Source organism: Ctenopharyngodon idella, chromosome 9, assembly GCF_019924925.1.
Source record: "Ctenopharyngodon idella isolate HZGC_01 chromosome 9, HZGC01, whole genome shotgun sequence".
Taxonomy (NCBI): domain Eukaryota; kingdom Metazoa; phylum Chordata; class Actinopteri; order Cypriniformes; family Xenocyprididae; genus Ctenopharyngodon; species Ctenopharyngodon idella.
Genome location: NC_067228.1, coordinates 1,079,457 through 1,106,333, shown reverse-complemented (window position 1 = coordinate 1,106,333; position 26,877 = coordinate 1,079,457). Strand labels below are relative to the sequence as shown.

Genomic DNA, 26,877 nt, shown 5'->3' with positions numbered 1-26,877 from the left:
GCCCCTAAAAACACTCTGAATCTGATTATATCTGAAGTACTGAAGCCAGGAGAAGAGAAAGGAAAAGTGATTCTCAACTGGTTTGGCCAAGGGACCCGTTTTCCCAAGGTCATTAAGCCACGACTCAAATTTTTAGGAAAGCAGTCATCAAAAATATAGAATTGGGTTATATATTTTGGGTTATGCAAACTACAGTTACCATGGTAAATAAACAGTTCTAACATGAACTGTTAATGAAACATTCACTCTAAAATATGCTGGGTTAAAAACAATCCAAGTTGGGTTGAAAATGGACAAACCCAGTGACTGGGTTGTTTTAAAAATTAAAAATCAGACACATAATTACTAGAGGCAACAATAATAATCGAAAGGTGAACATTTATTAATACACAATTTAATAAATATTTAATTAATTATTATTTAGTTAATATGTTTAATTATTATTCATTAAAACAACCCAATCGCTGGGTTAAAACGACCCATTCGCCGGGTTAAAACAAACCAATTGCTGGGTTAAAACAACCCATTTGCCGGGTTAAAACGACCCATTCGCCAGGTTAAAACAACCCAATCACCGGGTTAAAACAACCCATTCGCCGGGTTAAAACAAACCAATCGCTGGGTTAAAGCAACCCAAAACAACCCAATTGCTGGGTTAAAACAACCTATTCGCCGGGTTAAAACGACCCATTCGCTGGGTTAAAACAACCCATTAGCCGGGTTAAAACAACCCATTCGCCGGGTTAAAACGACCCATTCGCCGGGTTAAAACGACCCAATCGCCGGGTTAAAACGACCCATTCGCCGGGTTAAAACGACCCAATCGCAGGGTTAAAACGACCCAATCGCCGGGTTAAAACGACCCAATCGCTGGGTTAAAGCAACCCAAAACAACCCATTCGCCGGGTTAAAACGACCCAATCGCCGGGTTAAAACGACCCATTCGCCGGGTTAAAACGACCCAATCGCCGGGTTAAAACGACCCATTCGTTGGGTTAAAACGACCCAATCGCCGGGTTAAAACGACCCAATTGCAGGGTTAAAACGACCCATTCGCTGGGTTAAAACGACCCAATCGCCGGGTTAAAACGACCCAATCGCCGGGTTAAAACGACCCAATCGCAGGGTTAAAACGACCCATTCGCTGGGTTAAAACAACCCATTCACTGGGTTAAAACGACCCAATTGCTGGGTTTGTCCATTTTCAACCCAGCATTTATTAAAGTGTATGGACACTGATCCTGATGAACAGAATTAACATTATACCTGCATGCAAATTCTTCCCAGCGAACACATGACGTACCAGTTACATAATTTATTAGTAATTTAATGACATACTAATTTACAACATAACTGTGATGTTGCATGCTTTAAATTTTAACCACAAAAACGCATTCTGTGTGAACAGGCAGTGACAAGTTACGAAAATAATGTTATAATAATGACACTGACATAATCTCACCTAGAAGCAGATACTGAATCAGGACTAAGCAAGATGTACTGTAGGTCAGCGAAAGGAAAAAAAAAAACAAGCGCAAAAGATGCAATGGTCAAACATGTCTGCCTAGCATGTGTTTACATAGAAAAACACATTCAGATCTTTCAAAATAAAAGCGTCACATCAGATCAAAACATTTAGAATTTAGTTTTTTGTTGTTGTTTCTTGGATTACACACTCCACAACCCACTCAAAATAGTCTTCGGTTGAGAAACGCTGGTCTAAAGCATCTCAAATTTGAGTTTATATACACTACCAGTCAAAAATGTGGAATAATTATGATTTTTTTTTAATGTTTCTGAAAAGAAGTCCACATAAATGCACCAAAGCTGCATTTATGTGATAAAAAATACAGTAAAAACAGTGAAATATTATTATAATTTAAAACAGCTGTTTTCTATGTGAATATATAGTAAAGTGTAATTTATTCCTGTGATCAAAGCTGAATTTTCAGCATCATTACTCCAGTCTTCAGTGTCACATGATCCTTCAGAAATCATTCTGATATGATGATTTGCTGCTCAAGAAACATTTATGATTATTATCAATGTTGAAAATAGTTGCACTGCTTCATTTTTGTGGAAACCGAAATACACTTCCATTAAAAAGTTTTGGGTCAGTAAAAACAGAAATTAATACTTTAGTTTTATGTATCAAAGGTAACAGTAAAAATGTAATAAAAGATTATATTTCAAATAAATGAGTTCTTTTGAACTTTCTATTCTTCAAAATAATCCTGAAAAATAAAATGTATCACTATTTCCACAAAAATTGCCACAACAACACTGATAATAATCATAAATGTTTCTTGAGCAGCAAATCATCATATTAGAATGATTTCTGAAGGATCATGTGACACTGAAGACTGGAGTAATGATGCTGAAAATTCAGCTTTGATCACAGGAATAAATTACACTTTACTATATATTCACATAGAAAACAGCTGATTTACATTCGAATAATATTTCACAATTTTTACTGCATTTTTGATCAAATAATTGCAGTCTTGGTGAGCAGAAGAGACTTATTTTAAAAAAACATAATCTTTCCAAACTTTTGAGTGGTAGCGTATATTTGGACAATATTTGGTGATTTTACACAGTGAACTTAATGATGGAGTCAAGAGACGTCGATCTCTTTCATCTAGATCTGAACACACTCAATAATAAGGACTCTGGGGAATATCCTTGTTCCAAGTATCACATCATTTGGTACAAAATGTCTGATCATAATGACCAAAAGAGCATTCGGTCTGAATATGATGCGCTGGGATCCAGTGTTTGGATCTAATTCCTCATGGAAGATACAACACGCTCTCTTCTTCTTATAAGAGAGATGATGTTACAAAGTACTCTTTAATTCACTGCAGAGAACCTAAAGACCTTTAAACAAAATTGCTTCAATATTTCCATGAGAAGAAGAGCCAGCAACAACCCGACGATTTGCTGAGTTCGCCAAGGTCGCCACATCCAAAACTGACCAATAGCAGATGAGAAAATGAAATTTGTTCTGCTGCACCAAAAATATAAATAACATAAACTGCATGTGTGGATTCAAAATGAATAAATCAAAAAGAAAAGCAAATCTGCACACTTAGACTGTAAATTTAGAGATGCTTTTTTCTTTGTTTTTTTTAAGTATTCTTAGTGTTTGCTTTCAAGTCCTCACTGTGTTCTTTTGTTCAAAGACAATGAATTTAAGGAATAAAAGGTTTATTTTCAGGAATCTATTTCTGTAATGCTAAACAACCTTCATTACGCAAATAAATAAAAGATCCTTTTTTTTCCCTAACATCATCTCTTTATGCGCTGTGAGCAAAAGAAAAGCTACAGCTTGAACAGGTTTCATTATCTTCATATATGCAGAAATACTTATCTGTTCATATTTCATGTACACTACCATTCACAAATGTGGTGCGTTTTTAAAATGTTTTTAAAAGAAGTCTCTTCTGCTCACCAAGGCTGCATTTATTACAGTAAAAACAGTGAAATATTATTCCAATGTAAATCAGCTGTTTTCTATGTGAATATATAGTAAAGTGTAATTTATTCCTGTGATCAAAGCTGAATTTTCAGCATCATTACTCCAGTCTTCAGTGTCACATGATCCTTCAGAAATCATTCTAATACGATGATTTGATGCTTAAGAAACATTTATGATTATGATCAATGTTGAAAACAGTTGTGCTGCTTCAGATTTCTGTGGAAACTGTGATACATCTTATTTTTAATGATTCTTTGATGAATAGAAAGTTTATTTGAAATAGAATCTTTTGTAACATTATAACTTTGTAACTTTACTGTCATTTTTGATCAATTTAATGTGTCCTTGATGAATAAGAGTAGTAATTTCTGGTGCTTCTCACATGACAGTCAAAAATGACCGATATTTTTTTTATTTCAATGAAATGAATGTACTATATTTTAGTTTGATAATGTTTTTTATTTAATATTTTGTATTTTTAGGGGATTTTATGGTACTTAATTATATTTTGCAGTAGTTATAATCCATTTATTGATCTTTTGAGCGTGAAATTTCCAACTTAAACTGTCATAAATCTTGAATGCTCTGGATCACAGACTGAAGTTTGGTCTCTTTTAAAGACGACACTTAGCAGATTATTACTGAAGTGAAATAAGTCAACTTAAAAAAAAAAAACGTTATAGAATTTTACGTTATTTATTGCTATGAAAAAAATGCACAAAAATACTATTTTCAATTTTTATATGAAATATATATTTTCTAAAACACATTTTACTCTAAAACTGTGAGAAAATCAAAGCCATAAATCTAAACAAGTTTCAAATTTGAGGTTGATATCTCAAAAAATGAGCTTTCAGTAAGATTTTGTTTGGGCGCAGTACCAAACGCTTCCACAAGATGAAATTCGTCTCCAATTCATTTCCAATGCGCTGATTTTTGACGGCGAGGAGCACAAGTGTGACTGTTTATTTCAGGACCATTTTACCTTTTCGAATCATGCCCATGATTTCATTTTGTGTTCACATAGTAAGTGCCAAAACCTTTACCAAGTTACCAAGTAAAAAATTAGAAAAAAGTTAAAAATGACCGAAGATCACCAGAGGGTTAAAAAAACTTTTGAATGGTAATATAAATAAGAACTTCATGTACAATGATGTGATCTGGGATTGAAGGGTTAAACTCTTCTGAAGGACTCACCTAAAACTCCTAACCTGTAGTTGACTGTGACGACGATCACATTGCCGTAGCTGGCGAGGATACTGCCATCGATCATGTTCCCTGTGCCCTCGACGTACGACCCGCCGTGAATGTAAACCATGACCGGCTTCAAACCCGTGTCATCATGCGTATCTGAAAGAAAAGAATCACTTAATACAACCAACAGTACAAGTCTTTAACCTCTCTCTCTCTCTCTCTCTCTCTCTTGTACAAGAACACTTAAGAGAATACAGTAGTTCAGACAGAAATTGTGCACTGCATAAAATGATGTACTTCTTCAGTATTTCTGTCTTGTTTTCCAGCACAAATATCTAAACATTCTTAAATCAAGATACATTTACTGGAGAAGAGAAATGACTGAAGATATTAAGTCTTGTTTTCTGAAAAATGTATCAAACTTAAGTGAGTTTGTGCTTAAAATGAGAACAAATATCTGCCAATGGAGTCTTGTTTGAATTACGTTTATTTTTCCACTGGCAGATATTTGTTCTTGTTTTTGAGAATGTTTAGATATTTGTGCTGGAAAAACAAGCCAAAAATACAGAATAGGAACGTTTCTTTTGCAGTGTAAATATTGACAGAATCTTTTTGGTGAATTATTCTATTAATGAATCTCAGTCTGTGATACTTCTGTGCATTTAGAGGAAATGTATTCAAGTTTTTGTACTTAATCGAAGACGACTGAGGTCATTACTGAGCTTTTAGCTGCTAGTGTTTTATATTACATCCATTAAGTCATTATGGTCTCCATTAGGCAGAAGATTAAGGCCAAAACAAACTGGAACTCTGTAAAACTGGATTGTTGCTGGACAAAACCTGACCAATTATGAAAAACTGCTGACTGTTTCCATTAAGCATGAAATATAATATGAAATAGTGTTTAATGAGGAAAATAGGATGTTTACTGTTATAAGTTACTGTGTTTCCCAGGAGCATTATTGAGCTCTGTTTTAAAAAAAGAGCTTCTTATGAAAACCTAGAGTTTCATAAAACCATGCAGCGGCTCGATCTCATGTTAATTCAAATTTAACTCATCATTGCGTGAGTGTGCAGTTATACTGTACATATTCAATAAAACCTTTAAAATAACACAGGCTTATTCTCATCATTTTTAGCTTTATAAAAAGCCTACTCTATCATATTTAATATGCAAACTTCTAAGGCCTCTAAATGATCAACATGATCAAAATGTTTGCACACAATCTTCTACAGTTCTTCTGTCATCTGATTGATAATTTAGACTCTTTTATCAAATAAAAGTCATCATTTATTATAAAAAGACATCATTTATTATAAAAACCATGAGTATCGAATATGACCATCATCTTCTGAGGAAGGTTTATTTGTTCATCATTGTACTGCAATATTATGTTTTAAAACTACAGAGCTTTGATCATAAAACTAAACATTTAAATATCATCTAAGACATATTATTGGCAGATATTGATATGCATTTTATGTAAGTATCTGCTAAACTGTTATAAAGATCTCAATGATTAGCATCAGAATTTCATATAGATATCAGCATCTGCACCAAATTGCATATTTTTGCTCATTTTGACTCTCTGAATAAAATTGAGCTCCATATTCTCACTATATCAGACTATATGAGCCATAAAAGACTGATGTATCAAATATGATACCCAAAAAACATATACAACTTCAGGGTTCAATAAACTTTTTCATTAAAAAAAATGTTTGTTAATGATGATAAACAATTTTTAGTGGATTTGGAGTAAACATTGTGGAAAAAAATATCTTCTGTGATCATTCAATTGTGTATATAACAGTGCATTATATGGGTCAAAATTCATAAGTCAACCACTATTATACGAATTCTGAAAAAAACCTAAAAACATAAATGCATTTTTAAATTTAGTTTCTTTGTAAAGTCAGCAAACAAGCATGTAGATTGATGTGAACTGTCTTAAAGCAAACGTAAAATATTTGATAGTCCACTTCAGACATTCTGTTGACTATAAGTAACTTTACAACTACATGTCAACTAACTATCTTTAGAATATTAGTAGAGATGCACCGATATATCGGCCAATAATCGGTATCAAACAATCGGTAGTGTGTTTATGTTTATAACTGATACCAGTTACTCTGAAACAAGTTGATGAAATGGAGAGAATAAAGTTTTTATTTGCATTTATTTCAAAATATAGTAATTAAAATATAATTATTAATTATTAATTTTAATGAAATGGTCGGTATCGGTGGAGAAATTTAGTATCGGTGCATCTCTAGGGTTAGTATAATAAGTATGGTATACTTGCAAATTTATTCATAGTAAGTAGAAATAAAGTGTTACTCTAAACCCACTGAGAACAGTGAACAATATTTGCATGACTAACACTCTTGAGTTTTAGATTTAATGTTTTGTATTGCCTCCATTCATTATGTGTTTAATTATGTTATGCTCCTCGAAGTGATGAATCTAAAACTAGAATGTCACAGCTTATATATGTATATATATATATATATATATATATATATATATATAACTTGTTTTCCAGCACAAATATCTAAACATTCTTAAATCAAGATACATTTACTGGTGAAGCAAAATTACTCAAGATATTAAGTCTTTTATGCTGAAAAATTTATCAAAATGCAACGAGTTTATGCTTAAAATAAGAACAAATATCTGCCAGTGGAGTCAGAAAAATAATCTTGTTTTCTCTTTGAATTAAGTTTATTTTTCTGACCCCATTAGCAGATATTTTTTTACTTGTTTTAAGTAGGGATGCACCGATATGGCCAATAACCGATAATTCTTTATATTTGAAAGCCGATAACCGATATTTTGGCCGATAAATCTAAATATGAGACTTGTGCTGAATGTTGCACTTAACTGTATTTTTCTTTTTGAAGTGATTTCAATCATATTTCAAACAATTCATAACCATCATGGTGAACAGCATCTGAAGTGTCTCAGCTGAAGGAAATAATCCATTATTTATCAGCTTTAATATATCGGCCAAATTTTCTTATCGGGCCAATAACGATAACATTAAAAATAAACATATCGGCCGATACCGATATGGTGCCGATATATTGTGTGTCCTTAGTTTTAAGCATAAGCATAAGAAGTGGATGATCAGGGTAAATTGTACTTATTTTGTCTTCTGGAAAACATATAAGTATCTTTTGTAGCTTCTGAAGTACAGTACAAAATTAATCATCTTCTTCAAAAGTTTACACCCCCGGCTCTTAATGCATCACGTTGCCTTTTTGAGCATCAGTGAATGTTTGCAGCTTTTGTAATAGTTGTGTGAGTCCCTCAGTTGTCCTCAGTGTGAAAAACAGATCTCAAAATCATACAGTCACTGTTGGGAAAAGGTTCAAATATGCCGAAGATGCTGGAAAACCAAAGAATGTGCAGGACCTGTGGGATTTTTCTGAAGAACAGTGGGCGGTTTAACTGTTTAGGGCAATCAATGCACGCATGATCAACCATCACAAAACATTAAACCAATCGTGAATCATCAAGGTAACGACACAGAATTACAAATCAAGGGTATGTAAATTTTTGAACAGGGTAATTTTTATAAATTCAGTTATTTATGAAGCCTCTTATTTTGTAAGAAATTCTGCAAGGAGCATGTAAACTTTTGAGCACAAATACAAAGTTCTGTCATGAAACTCTAGATGGCACAGGCTGACAGGTCCTTAACTTAATCTGCTTGCAATCACATCATTCTCTATAGGGCACAGCTGATTGGTTCTTGCTGTATCAGTAGCCAATGAGCTCGCTGCTCAACTTTCAAATACTTAATCAGCATTTGCTGTAGCAGTTGCAGCGCACTTTCAGAAGCCCTCCACCTTCCCCAGCTCCACCTGTATAGATCTGCTACGGGTAATTCACGTACGCTATATTGTACAGCAAAGCATGTCTCACAGCAACGTGTTGTGTATGTATTGGCCAAACATATTAACATTGTCATATCCATTACCATGCCAAACACTCTGAGAGTTGTTATGACAGAACTGCATATGGGTCAATGACGTGACGGGTCATTTTTTGAATGAATTTCATTGATGTCATTCGGAGTAACCAATATAAAGGGACCATTTTGGATCAAGTCATGTGGTCAGTATCATGTGACAGGATGTGACATTATTTAGATACCTGCAAAGGACCACATATTCGTGAAACAAAGTAACTAACTCTCTTTTAACTATTTAAAAAATTAATGTTTTCACTTGCTCATACGCATGTCCCGAAACATCAGGTCATTCGGTACAACCGCTATAAAACATGGAAAATGTTGTAATATTTTAAAAACTTGTACCAAGTATAAAATGTTTAATTGTCATTTTGCTAGCTAGATATCAGCCTGTTAGCATTGTTCGAAAATATCGTCATTCGATACAACCAAAAGTGTCATTCGGTAAAGCCGAAATTTTGGTTAACCCAAATGAATTTTTTGGTGACAAATTTTGTCCATCTTGTAAAAAATGACAAAATCAGTGTTAATTGATTATAAAAACCACATAATCTCTTTGTTAACACTTAATAAAACTTTAAAATTAATTATATCTCCATTGTGTTTTTTTACACTATTAAAAACCTTATTCGTCAATGAGCCATATATATGCAAAAGAAATGTTTTTGTTATGTAACATGATGTACCTTCCTCTGTGGGCACGTAGACATTGAGGTACAGACAGTCTTCGCTCTGGTCATGCACGTATGTTGCCACCGTGTCCAGGTTGGCGGTAAACCACACCGGCAACATGTCAGTGAGCAGCAGTCGGTCCTCCAGGTACTGCGGACACACCGGAGCGAACTGTGTGGCGTTCCTGATGCCTGGCCACGACGATGGAGGCTCGGGGGCCTGAAACCTGCGTTCTCCAGTAGGGGGCATCGCATAAGGTACGCCCAGATATTGCTCCACGGGGCCCAAGATCTCACTGGGCAACGCCACCCTCAATCCACGCAGCTTCCCATAGTTCGTGGTGATGGTGGTGTATTGTGCTTGCTGACAAATGACGAGTGAAACTCCCCAAATCAAAGTGAGAATCTGAAGGATCATTCTTGTAGTGAGCAAACGTGCAAACATGCTGAAAGAAGTAGGTATCCGGATGTAATCCTTACAACTGCAAATCTGTTAATCCAAAGCAAGAGTAAATGTGTGACGAATCCTCAGACGAGCTCTTTCCATTCCTCCTGATGTTGGCGCATTTCGTCTTTCGGAGCTCCGGCTCTCATGTTGATGGTATCTTCCATGTTTGCTGATTTAATTCCAGTCAGATTGATCCGTCTGTGGGAGAGAGAAATCATGATTTACACCAGAAGCCCTTGAGCAGAAACATACTTAGTGTGGATGAGCAATTGGGGAAATAAAAACCCTTAAACCAGTCTGAGGTGGTTAGCTAGTCTAGACCATCTCAAGTCAAGTCAGATTTATTTCTTTATGCAATGCAGTTTGTCAAAGCAGCTTCACAGTAATAAACAGGAAAATAACAGAATCAAGGATGCAAACTGAATCAAATACGAGACCAATTTAAATTCAGCTTCACTGCAAAAAAAAATGATGTTCTTCCTCAGTATTTCTGTCTTGTTTTCCAGTACAAATATCTAAACATTCTTAAATCAAGATACATTTACTGGAGAAGCAAAATAAGTCTTATTTTCTGAAAAATATATCAAAATTAAGTGCGTTGTCATAGAGGCATTGGGGTTGGTTTATATAATTTATACATGCACTTTATGTGGCATCTATCAAGCCACTCCCTAGCAACTAAACAGAGTACCCTAGCAACCGTTTAGGAAGACCTATATCTCTGCATCAGAACATCTGGCTCTTTCGACTCATGCTAGCAAACAGGACTTCCAACATGTTTTTTGTACATTTATAGATAGTTGTAATGTTGAATTTATGCTAGTGTGTGGTTTTTGGACTATGATTTGTTATTAAGAGTATTTTTAATGTTTTTGTGTATGTGATAATTAATAATGTATGTTTTTAAGTGTTGTGTGGACCCTACTGGTGCTCTTTGGCATAGCTAATTGGGATCCAAATACATAAATAAGTGAACAAACACATGCTAGCAGTGAATAACTACATGCTAATAGCTATTAGCTAAGTGCTAAAACATGTTAAAAATCTTAATTATTAAAACGTGATAAAAACAAGTCAAAATATGCAAGCATCATGCTAACAACATGGTAAATCATGTTAACATTGCCTAGCTGCATGCTAAAAGCATGCTAACACATGCTAGCAACATCTAATGTTAAAACATGCTAGCATCATGCTAAAGACATGCTAACTATGTTAGCATTATGTTAAACAAAAATCCTAATTATTAAAACATGATACAAACAAGTCAAAATATGCAAGAATCATGCTAATAACATGAAAAATCATGTTAACATTTCCTAGCTGCATGCTAAAAGCATGTTAACAAATGCTAGCAACATCTAATGTAAAAACATGCTAACGATGCTAACGACATGCTAACCGTGTTAGCATAATGTTAAACAAAAATCTTAATTATTAAAACATGATTAAAACAAGTCAAAATGTGCAAGCATCATGCTAATAACATGGAAAATCATGTTAACATTTCCTAGCTGAATGCTAAAAGCATGTTAACACAAGCTAGCAACATCTAGTGTTAAAACATGATAGCATCATGTTAACGTGTTAACATAATGATAAACATATTAGCTTATTGTTAGCAACATGTTAATCATGTTGACATCTTGCAAACAACATGCTAATCCTAAACATAATAGCCTCTTTTGCTAAACAACATGCTTTCAACATGCTAATCATGTTAACATCTTGCAAACAATGTGCTAATCTTGTTAACATGCATTTTGCTAAACTAAATTTTAACAACAGTAATTGTGTTAACATCTTGCAAACAACATCCTGTTAGCATGATGCTATAAACATGCTAATTGTGTTAGCATTATGCTAACTTTCTATTCACCAAAGAATCCTGAAATATAAATTGTATGACAGTTTCCACAAAAAATATGAACTGTTTTCAACATTGATAATAATCATAAATGTTTTTTGATCATCAAATCATCATATTAGAATGATTTCTGAAGGATCATGTGACACTGAAGACTGGAGTAATGATGCTGAAAATTCAGCTTTGATCACTGGATATAAATTACATTTTACACTATATTCATGGGATAGAATAGAACATAGAAAACAGTTATTTTGAATTATAATAATATTTCACAATTTTTACTGTATTTTTGATCAAATAAATGCAGCCTCAGTGAGCGACTTCTTACAAATATCTTCAAGATATTAAGATATTATTAAGAACACAATATTAAGTTTATTTACTCTGAGAATTTCTTTAAAAAGCCTGATAAGCATCATCTCATCTCTGGCTGATCAAAATGTCTTCTTGGTTCAACAAATTAAGCTGGAGTGGACAGACACACAAAAAAGCTGGATCTTAATGTCTCTGCTCATTAATAAACACCAACCAGATTGATAAAAGACCACAGGAATCTCAAAAGAGATCTCAAAAACACCAAAACCTAGCTATAGTTATCAGCGTGTCAACTAATATTCATGAGCGACTGTGAATCTTAGTGGATTCACTCCTGCATTTCAATGCATTTGTCACTCCTAAAAACATGGCAGTGTTTGCGAGGCCTAACAGTAAAGCCAAACCATAGCAGTGTAATTTTAAAGGCGTTTGTGTGCCGATGGAGCGGCAGGTAACGAGGCTGTGAGAAAACACACTCAGCTTTGTATTTTGCATCCATTAAAATGAATGAAATGTTCAGAGCCTTGCCTGGCAGGAGAAAGTCCAGGCTCTCTAATAACACGGGCCCGTATAAATCTGGCTCGCTCATTCAGCAGTCGTCTCTGAACGCTCAAAGCCATTAACAAAGCTGTCAGCCAGACATCTGCAGCGGTTAGCAAGATCTCATCTGTGGGCGTCGACTCGCGTAATGTTGAGCAACACGGCAAAGGTATATTCTTCATGAGGATCTTTGTCTTGTTTTCAAGTGAAAATGTCTGAACATCCTTATAAAGCAAGATAAAGCGAGACATTAAGGCTCGTTTTCAGAGAACGCATCTTGAATATAAAGGTACTAAGAGATAACAAGTGAAATAAAATTAAATAAAAATTAAATGCAAAAACAAAATACATTTTTTTAAGAATCTATCTTGAGTATAAAGATATTAAGAGAAAACAAGTAAAATAAAATTAAATAAAAATAAAATGCAATTCTCTTTTTCAGAGAATCTATCTTGTATATAAAGATATTAAACATAAACAAAAAAGAAAACAAGTAAAATTAAATTAAATGCAAAAACAAAATACACTTTTTTAGAAAAAATTAATCTTGAATATAAAAATATGCATAAACAAGAGAACAAAATGAAATAAAATAAATTAAAAAATAAAATGCAAAGACAAAATATCTTGAATATCTTGAATATAAAGATATTAAACATAAACAAGAGAAAAGTGAAATAAAACAAAAAAATTAAAAGCAGCCAAAATACACTTTTTCAGAAAATGTATCAACAAGATATAATATAAAATGAAATAAAAATTAAATGCAACAACAAAATACACTTTTTCAGAAAATTCATCTTGAATATAAAGTCTAAGCATAAACAAATGAAATAAAAATGAAATACAACAAAATACATTTTTCAGAAAATAATATATCATGAATATAAAGTTATTAAGCATAAACAAGGGAAAACAAGTGAAATAAAACTAAATAAAAATTAAAGAATACGCTTCAATTCTCTTTCAACAAGTCTTAATATCAAATTTTCTTCTCTGGTAAATGTCTTGCTTTAAGAATGTTTGTATAGGACAAAAAAAAGAACAAAAAAAAAAGAGAATTTGAACTTTTTCCAGTGTAAACAAGCTGAAGCAAAACCTCAGAAGAGTAACTTGTAATTTGTTCACATTTGCGTTGAGCATTATTGCTGCTTTTAGGGGGAAAAGCATTACATAAACTATTGAGCTTAAATGAATCGAGTCGAGGCAGAATTAAAAAAAGATGTATATCGTGTCTCAGTTGGTTTGTCAGAGCGCATCAAGCTAATTTAATTTTCAGGAAAATAATATTCTTCACTTGCTCATCAGCAGGATTCAAGCTCAACAAACACAAAACTTTTAATTAGTTTTCACACAAAACCTTGACGATCACAACCACGTTGTTCTTGGCAAGTTTGGACGTGTCGCAGTTTTCACATCATCCCTAATTCCCTTCAAACGAACAATGCTGCTTATTTACAGAGAATCTGCTGCATGTCACAGCTGACAGAGCGAAACCATCGTTTGTGCTAAAACAAACCTGTCCGGCTTCAACCGAATGTTTGATCAGGCTGTTTGTGCGTTTCATGCATTCCTGCAGCTTAAACAGGAGCTCGCAACACCAAGGTCATGGGTTCGATTCCTAGGGAATGCATTAACTGACAACATAAAACTTGATAAAAGCATCTACCAAATGCATAAATGTAAATGTGTTCCCGCTGAGATGGAGAGATGAACTCGTCCATGACTTATAAGAATTTTTCCTGTGCATTTATACTTAATTTCTAGCCATGCTGCCATCTTTTCTCATGGACGCTCACTGAGTCAATCACCAGAGCCATAAATGTCATGTAGCACAGTGGTGTAATTACAGCATCTACCAGCAGGTGACATCTGCTCGACACAACCAGCCAAACCTTTATAAATAAATAACTAAACACTGCATGCAAAAACTTCCCAGAATGTTGTTATGTGTTCCTAATAAGTGGTTCTGTGCATATGATGCAACACAGATTAATATGCATTTGCTCAAGAGTCATATATTAAAACACACTTTGACCAAACATCATGTTAAAGAGGATCTATTCTGCTTTTCTTTATGTTCTTTAGTGTGTAATGTTGCTGTTTGAGCATGAAAAAGCTCTGCAAAGTTCCAGTTATTCTCTAGTGTCAGTGTTTCTGAACTCACTGAAACGCCTCCATCTTGAGTTTTCTTCACAATATTCCTCATTTAAATAATTCATATGCAGAATAAAGGGGCGGGGCCTGGTTGAGTTAGTTGGTAGTGTGTTGAAACTGGCGGTTATGGTAAGGGGCGGGACATTTCACAAACACCAATCACAACACACTGCTACAGCCGACCAATCAGAGCACATTGTGCTTTTCAGAAGGAGGGGCTTTATACACTCTAAAAAGTCTTGGGTTATTTTTTCTACCCAAGTCCTGGGTTGAACCTATTGGGTCATTTTTTTGGGTTATTTTTCCAGTGTTTGGGTAGTTTTTGTGTTACTCAGATCCTGGGTCAGACGTAACAACCCAGTGTTTGGGTAGTTTTTGTGTTACCCAGATCCTGGGTCAGACGTAACAACCCAGTGTTTGGGTAGTTTTTGTGTTACTCAGATCCTGGGTCAGACGTAACAACCCAGTGTTTGGGTAGTTTTTGTGTTACTCTGCTCCTGGATCAGACGTAACAACCCAGTGTTTGGGTAGTTTTTGTGTTACTCAGATCCTGGGTCAGACGAAATAACCCAGTGTTTGGGTAGATTTTGTGTTACCCAGATCCTGGGTCAGATGTAATAACCCAGTGTTTGGGTAGTTTTTGTGTTACCCAGATCCTGGGTCAGACGTAACAACCCAGTGTTTGGGTAGTTTTTGTGTTACCCTGCTCCTGGATCAGACGAAACAACCCAGTGTTTGGGTAGTTTTTGTGTTACCCAGATCCTGGGTCAGACGAAATAACCCAGTGTTTGGGTAGATTTTGTGTTACCCAGATCCTGGGTCAGATGTAATAACCCAGTGTTTGGGTAGTTTCTGTGTTACCCAGCTCCTGGGTCAGACGTAACAACCCAGTGTTTGGGTAGTTTTTGTGTTACCCTGCTCCTGGGTCAGACGAAACAACCCAGTGTTTGGGTACTTTTTGTGTTACCCTGCTCCTGGATCAGACGAAACAACCCAGTGTTTGGGTACTTTTTGTGTTACCCTGCTCCTGGGTCAGACGAAATAACCCAGTGTTTGGGTAGATTTTGTGTTACCCAGATCCTGGGTCAGATGTAACAACCCAGTGTTTGGGTAGTTTCTGTGTTACCCAGCTCCTGGGTCAGACGTAACAACCCAGTGTTTGGGTAGTTTTTGTGTTACCCTGCTCCTGGGTCAGACGAAACAACCCAGTGTTTGGGTACTTTTTGTGTTACCCTGCTCCTGGATCAGACGAAACAACCCAGTGTTTGGGTAGTTTTTGTGTTACCCTGCTCCTGGGTCAGACGAAACAACCCAGTGTTTGGGTACTTTTTGTGTTACCCTGCTCCTGGGTCAGACGAAATAACCCAGTGTTTGGGTAGATTTTGTGTTACCCAGATCCTGGGTCAGACGTAACAACCCAGTGTTTGGGTAGTTCAGCGCGGTTACGGTGGAAACAGCACAACAGAGACTGGTCGATTACACTTGAATTACTTCTAAATGTTTACTTCTAATATCTGTTAAACGAGCTTAAATGTAGCAATATGTATTAAAAACTCTACTATATACTATAAAATATGATAGAAAATAAAGGAATTATCATGCAAACCACTGGTTGTGTGGAGTATTTTTTTAAAGTTTAGAGGATTTAAGTTAATCTGTAAACATTAATTCATGTAAGAAGTAAAAAAAAAAGCTAGTATTCTAGTAAAAATGAATCAACCCATTATGCTGGGTAAAATTAACCCAACATGTGTTCTGTCCGATATTTTTCCCAGCCCTTGGTTCAAAAACAACCCAAATTGGGTTGTTTTTAACCCAGTGTTTTTTTACAGGAACTAAACAGAGCGTTACTGACAGACTGGGAAGAGAAGAGCTGCAACAATAGAGAATATGAGGAAAATAATCAACATTCAAGCAGGAAAACCTGTTCTAGTAGAGCCTAAAAAAACTCTATAATTTTTGTTTTATTTACAACTTTGAAAAGTCATTTTTCCAGTGTATTTTGAGCTTGACAGACATGGTCACTGTGGAAAAATGCTCATTTTTCCAAAGCAGGTTTAGAATGACATTATGAAGTGAGAATAATGACAGATCTTTCATTTTTTGGGCGAACTTTCCTTTTAAACCTGCGGTAATGCTTGTGGCTGTTCTTTTGTGATGCTTTTAGAAGCGTCTCCCTGCGGGTGGCTTTTAAACTCTATTCCTGTCTGCCGAAGCTATTTGTCCATGATTTTTGAGGCTGTGACACATTTAATAATGATGCACATGCAATTCAGACACTGACTATAGTGCATCACCTCGTGTTGCAATGCAAATCAGACCTCATTTACTGCTGACAAATGCTGTTGATTTGCAATCAAACTAATGCATCTCACCTACTTTAAAGGTGATTTAGTCCTCTTTCATATAGCGTTTCAGTTACTTTGTGCACCAGTATCACCTGGATTCAATGTTGAGAACACAAGGAAGATAAAAATAGTGAATATCTGATCACATATAGAATGAATAATACTCACATTAATGGCAATGCATGCAACCCATACCATGACAATGTATACAATCACTGGATTTGTCCATTTTCAACCCAACTTGGGTTGTTTTTAATCCAGCATTTGTGTGTATGATCAGCTATATATTTTAATGGTGTCCACTACAATGGTCAAACCTTCAAAAAAACTATTTTAATCATCTAAACCACCTTCGACTATTTCTCATAATTCCATACGACTGCCATCTTTTTAATGACAATGTGTTTTATTTTTGAAAACATGGCTGAAAAAGTGGTGATGCACCAAGCACCTTGTTTGCTATTGCAGGATAGATGTGCAACTCTCTCAAACATCCTTTTTAAGGAAAAATGGGAATGTTTCTATTGTTATAATAATATATTAATCATTCATGCATCAGAAGGTTGATATAAGTGGGTCTTTGCATTAAAGCACAGGCCGTTCCATACAAGTCACCAGCTATTATTGGGGTTCTCAAGCATCATCATCTAAATCTTAATGAATGAAACGAGCTGCAAATCCAAATATTTAAGATTTCTGAGAAAAAAAAAACCCCCAAAAGCATAACACATTAAAGCTGTGCAATCGATGTGAACGTGTAAAGTAGGTTATTAAATCCCTCACAGATCTTACCTGCTTCACCCGGTTACTGTCCTGCGACTAACAGCCTGAATAAACCCTGTCACTTCTTAAAAAATGAAAAATTGGCAGAAACGTAGCCGTATTTTCGACTATTTTTCATCAATCACGCTGTTGTCGTGACCCAAAACGATCGTTAAACATCTATATGATGATATACAGAAAGTCGAGAAAAATCTGAGAGGGAAAAAAAGACCATCTTCATATAGATATAGCCTGTGCAACCTGCGGGTACATTTAAAATGCATAACCAGGCACAGCTGCTTACCTTCACAACAGCAAAACCTGAGGTGAACGAAATCTTAAATCCGAGAGATCAAGAAAAAAGACCGTCCGAACGAGCAAAAGATGCGGACACTGACGCCAGCGCGGAAAATCTCCATAAAACGGCGCGCATATTCATCGATTCCTAAAAGGCAGGGAAAAAACGTCCTTGCATCAGTGAAAACCGCGCAGATAATCCCGCACACAATAATCTCGATGCTCTGATCGATTCCAGCGTCTTGATGTGTGTCTTGCTCGATTCAGCTCTATTGGGTTTGTGTCGAATGAGAACCTCAGCGGCTGCGGACTGACCGACTGCATTAAACCTCACCGAGAGATTTACATGAGAGAAAAATGGAGAACTTCAGAAATGACAGGACACGGAGCCTTCAGAAAAGTGTTGTAGTGAGACACACCTAATGCCAGGTTGTGCACCATTCGCGATGGGATGAAGAATGGTTTCTTCCCAGCTAACAAAAATATGCTCTAAGAACGTTTGAATAACGTTCCCATTAAGTTATGAACACGTTATTTCTTAATGCTCGCTGAACATTCCATTTTAACATTTTGCAAACGTTATGGCAACATTTTGAATGTTCTCTGAAGCATTTGAAACACATTAGACAACATCCAACTAAAACTAATAACATTTTGTGCTAATAACGTTAATTATAAATAACATATTGAGAACATTATTAAAGAACAGGTAACTCGTACTGTAACTTAATAAATAAATACTATTTCTGGCACAGTTTTGGGGATTCTGGCGTAATATCGGTCCAGTTATGGGTGTATTCTGGGGCTTCTGGATACACTAAAAAATCCTGGGTTATTTTTTTCTACCCAAGTCCTGAGTTGAGCCTTTTGGGTCATTTTTTTGGATTATTTTTTCCAGTAATTGCGTAGTTTCTGTGTTACCCAGATCCTGGGTCAGACGTAACAACCCTGTATTTGGGTAGTTTTTGTGTTAAGCAGATCCTGCGTCAGATGTAACAACCCAACGTTTGGATAGATTTTGTGTTACCCAGCTCCTGGGTCAGACGTAACAACCCAGTGTTTGGGCAGATTTTGCGTTAACCAGCTCCTGGGTCAGATGTAACAACCCAGTGTTTGGGTAGTTTTTGTGTTACTCAGATCCTGCGTCAGACGTAACAACCCAACGTTTGGGTAGTTTTTGTGTTACCCATATCCTGCGTCAGACGTAACAACCCAACGTTTGGGTAGTTTTTGTATTACCCAGCTCCTGGGTCAGACGTAACAACCCAGTGTTTGGGTAGTTTTTGTGTTACCCAGCTCCTGGGTCAGACGTAACAACCCAGTGTTTGGGTAGTTTTTGTGTTACCCATATCCTGCGTCAGACGCAACAACCCAACGTTTGGGGAGTTTTTGTCAATTGTTGAGTTCTGGCTTACGGCGCTGTTGTGGGCCAGTTATAGCTAATTTCTGGGAACATTGTAAAGTTCTGGGTAAGTTTTGGTGTGCTTCTGGCATTGATCTGGTTGACTTTAGGCAAACAGCACTTGGGCCAACCTTGGGTCATAATTCCATGCGGTATGTGGGCCAAAATCTCTGCCGAAACTCAACCAGATGCAGCCCAAAACCAATTTGCTATCCGGGTCTGACTGTTAGCATTACTGAAAGTTTGTTCAACAAGTTTGTTCAACAAGAGAACGTTGCCAGAACGTTAGCCAAAGTTCTGCGAACGTTCCCTGTTAGCTGGATACTTCACAACCAGCTAAACTGAATTGGAATTCAGGTTAAATTTGAATTCAAGGAATTAGAATTACCATGAAAATAAATTTAAAGAAATTCATTTAACTGTTGTAAGTGTTTGAGGCATAATTCACCCAAAAATGAAAATTCTGTCAACTGATGTCATTCAGAAGCTGTATGACTTTCTAGTGTTTTTTGCCCATATAATAAAGGTCAGTGGGACTCAAAATATTGCTTTAATAATACATTTCATTTTTCAATAAGAATTATCCATTATCATGATCTCAGACACACAGCATGTGGAGCATGTTGAAACAATAGACAATATTAATGATCGATAGTTGGAATGCCACCTATAGAAATGTGTAAACCCTCGTTACACGTCTCTGAACGCACAACACGTCCAACCTGGAAGCAGATGATCTACAGCAGAAGACACATCGGAGCCACTCCTGTCAGCTGAGAACAGAAAACTGAGGCTACAATTCACACGAAACTGGACAATAGAAGATTGGAAAAGTGTTGCCTGGTCTGATGAGTCTGGATTTCTGCTGTGACATTTAGATGGAAGGGTCAGAATTTGGTGTAAACAACATGAAAGCATGGATCATCCTGCCTTGTATCAGCGATTCAGGCTGCTGCTGCTGTAATGGTGTGAGGGAGATTTTCTTGGCACACTTTGGGCCTCTTAGTACCAATTGAGCATCGTTTAAATGCCACAGCCTGTGTATTGATGCTGACCATGTCCATCCCTTTATGACCACAGTGTTCTCATCTTCTGATGTCACAAAGCTCAAATCATCTCAAACTGGTTTCTTGATCATGACAGTGAGTTCACTAGACTCAAACGGCCTCCACAGTCACCAGATCTCAATCCAATAGAGCAGCTTTGGGATGTGGTGAAATAGGAGATTCGCATCATGGATGTGCAGCCGACAAATCTGCAGCATCTGTGTGATGGTATCATGTCAATATGGAGCAAAATCTCTGAGGAACGTTTCCAGCAGCTTGTTGAATCTGTGCCACAAAGAAGTTCTGAAAGCAAAAGGAGGTTTTATGAGATTTGCTGAGATGATCATTGGGACAAAACCAAGTATAGTAGAGCACTTCCATTAAAGCCTGCAGTGTTGTTCAGGACATTTTTTTCTTAGTGTAAAGAACATTTAAACAATCTAAAGGACCATTGTTGGTAAAGGTTCCTCTCAAGGAACCATCAACCTTTATTTTTAAGAGTGTACATTAACCAAAAAAACTTATTTTATCAATTCAGGATAATTGGGACATTTTTCCCCAGTCATCTCAATGGCAAAAAGTGTCCCAATTTACTCTACATCACGACTGTATATTATGCTGTAGCACAATATAAAAAATGTGAAGGGTAAACTTACTCATGCTGTGATGAGAGGAGATGAGATGCACTTCAACTGACCCCCAAATGGGACATGAGGACAGAAGCGCAGGCCCGGCTGATTGATATGTCATCCCTGACATTAGGTAGGAGGTTAAATTAGTTATTGAACCAGCTGCAGGCTGATATCATCTGTTTAACAGTCTGGACAGCCAGACAGATGATTGCATAGATCATACAACCATCCTGATACATCAAACAGCTTTGGCTATGTTGTGTATGAGTTTGGAGAGAAATAAATTATTATACTAATCCCTGTTAGGGGTATATGAATGTGCGTTTGTGTAAATGTGGATGGACACCTGTGTTGTTAATACATTTAAATGTGAGCGTGAATCCCATAAACCGCTGCTGTGATTCTGTGAATGAGTCGAGACACAATCCTGAGTGACATCACTGCAAAAACACAAACAAACAAAAAACACAGATTTAATGCATGTTTGTTACTGCCTTTTTCAGGAGTAAAATGCAAAAAAATGATTTTCTTATCTAGTATTTTTGTCTTGTTTTCCAGTGCAAATATCTAGACATTCTTAAACCAAGAGCTGAAACAGAACGTCCTTCTCTGAGGTGCAGTAGTCTCTTCATTTGTTTGATGTTTGCTCTTTTATCTTGACATCTAGATTATTTTTCAGCTCTGACAGGAAAGTGTTATCTACTGAATTCAAAGATGTTGGTTGAATTTTTGACATGCCTTTGTGTTCCCTCAGAAGTGTATAGAAGCTTGTTTCTGCCATAGAACGAAAAATAAAAAAGGTAATTGCTGCTTTTTATCTTGCAATCTGATTTATATATATATATATATCTCTCACAATTCTGGAAAAATGATTGTCATATTTGCGGCAAAATATCTTGCAATTCTGATTGTTTCTCGCAATTCCAAGTTTATCGTATGTCAGTTATCAATTATGACTTTTTTTTCAGATTTGTGAGATATCGGACCAGATTTACAACAGCTTGCGTCAGCGCAAACCCTCTTTTGGTGTTAAAAAACTATTGTCAGGAATGGCATGGACAGTTATTTTTGCGGCTGACCTATTGCTTATAAACATTTGTAGGAGTTTCCCTTTCAGATGCAAAATTTATGGGAGGAGAGTATTTAAATAAATCATGCACCGTGATTTACTAAGGTTTACGCTAGTCAGTTTAATAATTATTAAATTATTTATAATTTATTTAAAGATGCAGTAAGCGATTTCTGAGAAACGCTCTTGAAAGTGGATCGGACCGAGCAGCACAACACGCCTGTAACCAATCAGCAGTAGGGGGCGTGTCCACTCATGATGGGGTGGAGAGAGAGTCAATCAGCATTAGGGGGCGTGTCCACTCATGATAGAGGAGGAGAGTGAGCTAATCAGCAGTAGGGGGCGTGTCCACTCAGAATGGGGGAGGAGAGAGTCAATCAGCATTAGGGGGCGTGTCCACTCATGATAGGGGAGGAGAGAGTCAATCAGCATTAGGGGGCGTGTCCACTCATGATAGGGGAGGAGAGAGTCAATCAGCATTAGGGGGCGTGTCCACTCATGATAGGGGAGGAGAGAGAGTGAGCCAATCAACAGTAGGGGGCGTGTCCACTCATGATGGGGGAGGAGAGAGAGTGAGCCAATCAGCATTAGAGGGCGTGTCTACTCATGATGGGGGAGGCGAGAGCCAATCAGTATTAGAGGGTGTGTCCACACATGATGGGGGAGGAGAATGAGCCAATTAACAGTAGGGGGTGTGTCCACTCAGAATGGGGGAGGAGAAAGAGTGAGCAAATCAGCAGTAGGGGGTGTGTCCACTCATGATGGGGGAGGAGAGAGAGTGAGCAAGAGGGAGATTTGAAGAAAGACTGTAGAAAGAGAAATGGCTGAGAGACATTACAAAAGAGAAAAGCTCAGAGGAATATTACTGGAAGAAGAAGGGTTATGATCAGGCAAGAGCTTTAATATTAGAAAAGCTTTCCAGCACTGAGCAGGAAGGCCTGAAAACAGATGCTGAGGTTGTGTTGTTTCTGTTTTTCGCAAAGCATTATTTTGCTTCACTTCACTGATAAAGAGACATCCACTCTTGCATTGCATGTACATGCATTTTGGGGGCAGGGCAATGAAGGGAGGGGCGTGTTTGTTGGGGTTGATATCAAATATCATCAGTGTTTCTCAGAAATTGCTTACTGCACCTTTAACACCAACAAAGAGCATTTCTTAACCCATATTGTGCCTGTGTTGTCAGTAGAAGATCCACAGAACTTTCCCATCTGAGTTTTTATGGGATTGTGATCTAATTTGCCGTTTAGTAAATTTGGCCCATGAACTCACAATTGCAGAAGTCAGAATTGTGAGATTTAAAAAAAAATTGCAATTACTTTTTTTTATTGTTTATTCTGTGGCAGAAGCTTCCATAGAATTATGCTTTAATTGAGACAAACACACCAAATCTTCAAAGACGGTCCTGTCTGCAGAGAGTCAAGCTGTTATTTATAAAGTGCAACAAAACATATGGCAAAGCAACTAAAAATTCTTAAACATAGTGATCATCAGACTCTTTCTTCCTTTGGACGCCATGTTTGTCTCTCTGATCAGTAGTCTGAACGCACGGCGCGTCCAAGGTGCCTTTCCTCACGCTGATCTCGCTCACGTATACTGAAGCACCTCTACAGGAACAGACGCTGGCTGTTTTTCCACATTATATCATGCTATTCAGATAAAGATGATATTTCATATGCACTTCACTTCAACGGCACATTACAGTAGCAGGACTAATTTGTGCACAGAGACGTGAGGTCGTTTCTAGCACGTCCCTTTATCAACACTAGCAGATAGACTCAAACAGATCAGCATTGTATTACAGCATTAGAAAACAGTGGTCTCCTGGGAAAAGACGTGTTTTACATTACTAGAGTTAAAACTTGGTTTTAAAGGCTGTATATTGTGGGACTCCGTTGTTTTAGAATAAAAAAAAGCCAGTAAAGACACAACAAGCCTTGGGTTATTATGAGTCATATTCATGTGATTTTCTCATACAGAGTCAGTGACAACTGTGAACAAACTGTTTCATTAAGAAACAATATTTCCCCCAGGAACTGGTTTTCTGGGGCATTTTTGGAACATCATATACAAAAGTAGCTGTAAATAATGCACAAGAACACAAATATTCTGCAAGAACACTTGTTTACAGAGGCACTAAACCATCACTTGAGGCTTAAAATAGAGTATGATAAAATATGTGTTAAATAATATATTTATAAAAATACGGTGTATTATTCCTAACTTTTGACTGCAGCAAATCATCATATTAGAATGATTTCTGAAGGATCATGTGACACTGAAGACTGAAGTAATGATGCTGAAAATTCAGCTTTGATCACAGGAATAAATTACACTTTACTATATATTCACATAGAAAACAGCTGTTTAAAATTATAATAATATTTCACAATTTTTACTGCATTTTTGATCAAATAAATGCAGCCTTGGTGAGCAGAAGAGACTTCTTTCAAAAATCTAAAAAAAATCTTACCAACCCTAAACTTTTGAAAGGTAGTTTATTTTGAATCATAAAGGTAATTTAAATATAAAATGACTATTGTTTTGCATTAATACGTGCAGTTAATAATAGTTAATAGTACATGTTTATTTCTTGGAAATGCACATTTGACAGTAAAGCGCTGAGACTGAGTTGAGATGCAGATAAAATGAACTTTTATTAACAACAATAATGTGCAACATTTTTATAGGAAAAAATGTAAATATTCAACTCTTATTAAATCTATCATTATTCTTAGTATCATACTGAACTGACTGACAGCTTCAGTGATTAAATCTTGCTTGCTGTGTAATTCAGATGCAATTTGAAGAAAAGTTTTTGTTTTTCATGAGACTTCTAGTTCATACTTCAGTACAAAAAAGTGCTAAACTTTGGCAAAAATTGATTTCTTGATGATTTTATGTTTTATAATAGTAATTTCATAATGTCTAAATATAAATTGAAAATAAATAAATATAAAGTGAAAAATCCACTTTTGACCATATCCTGAGACGATGTTCCTACTAAACATGATTTACTCCATTAATTTTTCTCTTCACATCAGTATAATGACTGAAAACCCCTCTTTTCTGAAGACACTGCTGTAATTTCGTGAACTGCTTCGTGTCTTTTGTAATGCGTCAAACTGGAATGGTTTCCATTTGATTTTTATCTTGATTATTTCAAACTATTGAACAACCAAATCTCATTCAGGTAATTGGAAAATACTGCTCATGTAGTCTTTCCTATTCAGAGCATTGACTAATGTAGAAAGGACTTGATTTTATCAATGAGGAATTAATTGGATGATGAAATTGGATGGTCTCTGTGTGACAGGTGGTTATAAAACAAAACAAAATTAAATTTTTTTGATTATGAAGACAATTGTTTTCTTCAGAATAGCCACAATAAGACCATGAACGTGCATTTGGGTAAATGGCATCGATTTGAATTCCTTGTTAATTTTAAACAAATCATACATCTTCCCAGTTAAAAAAGAAAGGAAATCACTAGTTTATATTATACTGGCACTATAAACACAGTAATTGACCTTTAACTAGCGCTTCCACGAAAATGTTCATCTTCAGTGGAATTTAGAGGATTAAAGGAATAATGTTACATTTGTAGGGAATCTAATTGTAAACGTACTTGATCCTGTCAGCGCTCCGTTTGGAGCTCCCGGAGAGGCTTTAAACATTTCCAGCCAGAAGGGAGATGACGTGTGCTGGCTTGAAACTGAATTTTCTCTTTCGGGATCAGTTCACATTAAAGAAAAGGCCTTTATTTTCTCTTTGATGAAGCCAGTTCTTGTCCAACACATGCAAGAAGATTACAGATGCTTTAATGTGTTTGAATCCACACGACTGCTCATTAAAAGACCTAAATAGAAAACGCCTCAGGGACGAATGAAAATGACTTGGGGAATGAAAATGACTTGGGGACAGTTCATTCATTCTCTCACATTCACTCACAGCCAGGGAGGCTTTCTCATTTATTTGAATCCAGTAGTTAAAATAACACTTTATGCAGGTTTCCCATCCTTACTGTGAATGATTTGATGCATGTTATAGACAAAAGGGGGAAAATCCTTCATCGTAATGTAATATGAATTTAAAGGAATAGTTCATTTCATCCAAAAATTCTGTCATGTTCCAGACCAAACCTGTAAGAGTTTCTTTATTCTGTTGAACACAAAACAAGATATTTTAAAGAATGTTGGTAACCAGACAGTTTCTGGTCCCCATTGACTTCCATAATATTGTTTTCATACTATGGATGTCTATGGGGACCAGCAATTGTAAATGTTGGTTTATGTAAATCAAACTCACCACCTTTAAAGATCGGTATTGGAACTGAAATATAGATAAAGTGTAACCCAATAAACACTTAAAAGTGTATTTTGCATGTATTATTTCCACCAGTCTGAATCTAAAACAACAGTTTGACAAAAACAAATAGTCATAAACCTGAAACTGACCAGTGCATGAAAAAACAATGAAAATTGGATGGATGGATGGATGGATGGATGGATGGATGGATGGATGGATGGATGGATGGATTGGTGGATGAGAATGGCAGATAGATGGATGGATGGATGGATTGGCAGATGGATGGATTGATTGGAAAGGCAGATGGATGGATGGATGGATGGATGGATGGATGGATGGATGGATGGATGGATGGAT

At 36.2% G+C, this 26,877-nt stretch overlaps 1 protein-coding gene across 2 annotated transcripts in view; it reads right to left on the bottom strand.

The window, feature by feature from the left end:
- Positions 1–18,566, bottom strand: part of nlgn4xb (neuroligin 4 X-linked b) — a 30,336-nt gene extending 11,770 nt beyond the window's left edge. The window contains exons 1-3 of one of the 2 annotated variants that reach the window (XM_051906777.1): positions 18,071–18,566; positions 9,342–9,972; positions 4,679–4,831 (exon numbers count right to left, since the gene is read on the bottom strand). In XM_051906777.1, coding sequence (XP_051762737.1) covers positions 4,679–4,831; positions 9,342–9,771 — 583 coding nt within the window. In that variant the 5' untranslated portion in view covers positions 9,772–9,972; positions 18,071–18,566. The other variant, XM_051906778.1, reaches the window with a different exon arrangement.
- Between the last annotated feature and the right edge of the window lie 8,311 nt (positions 18,567–26,877).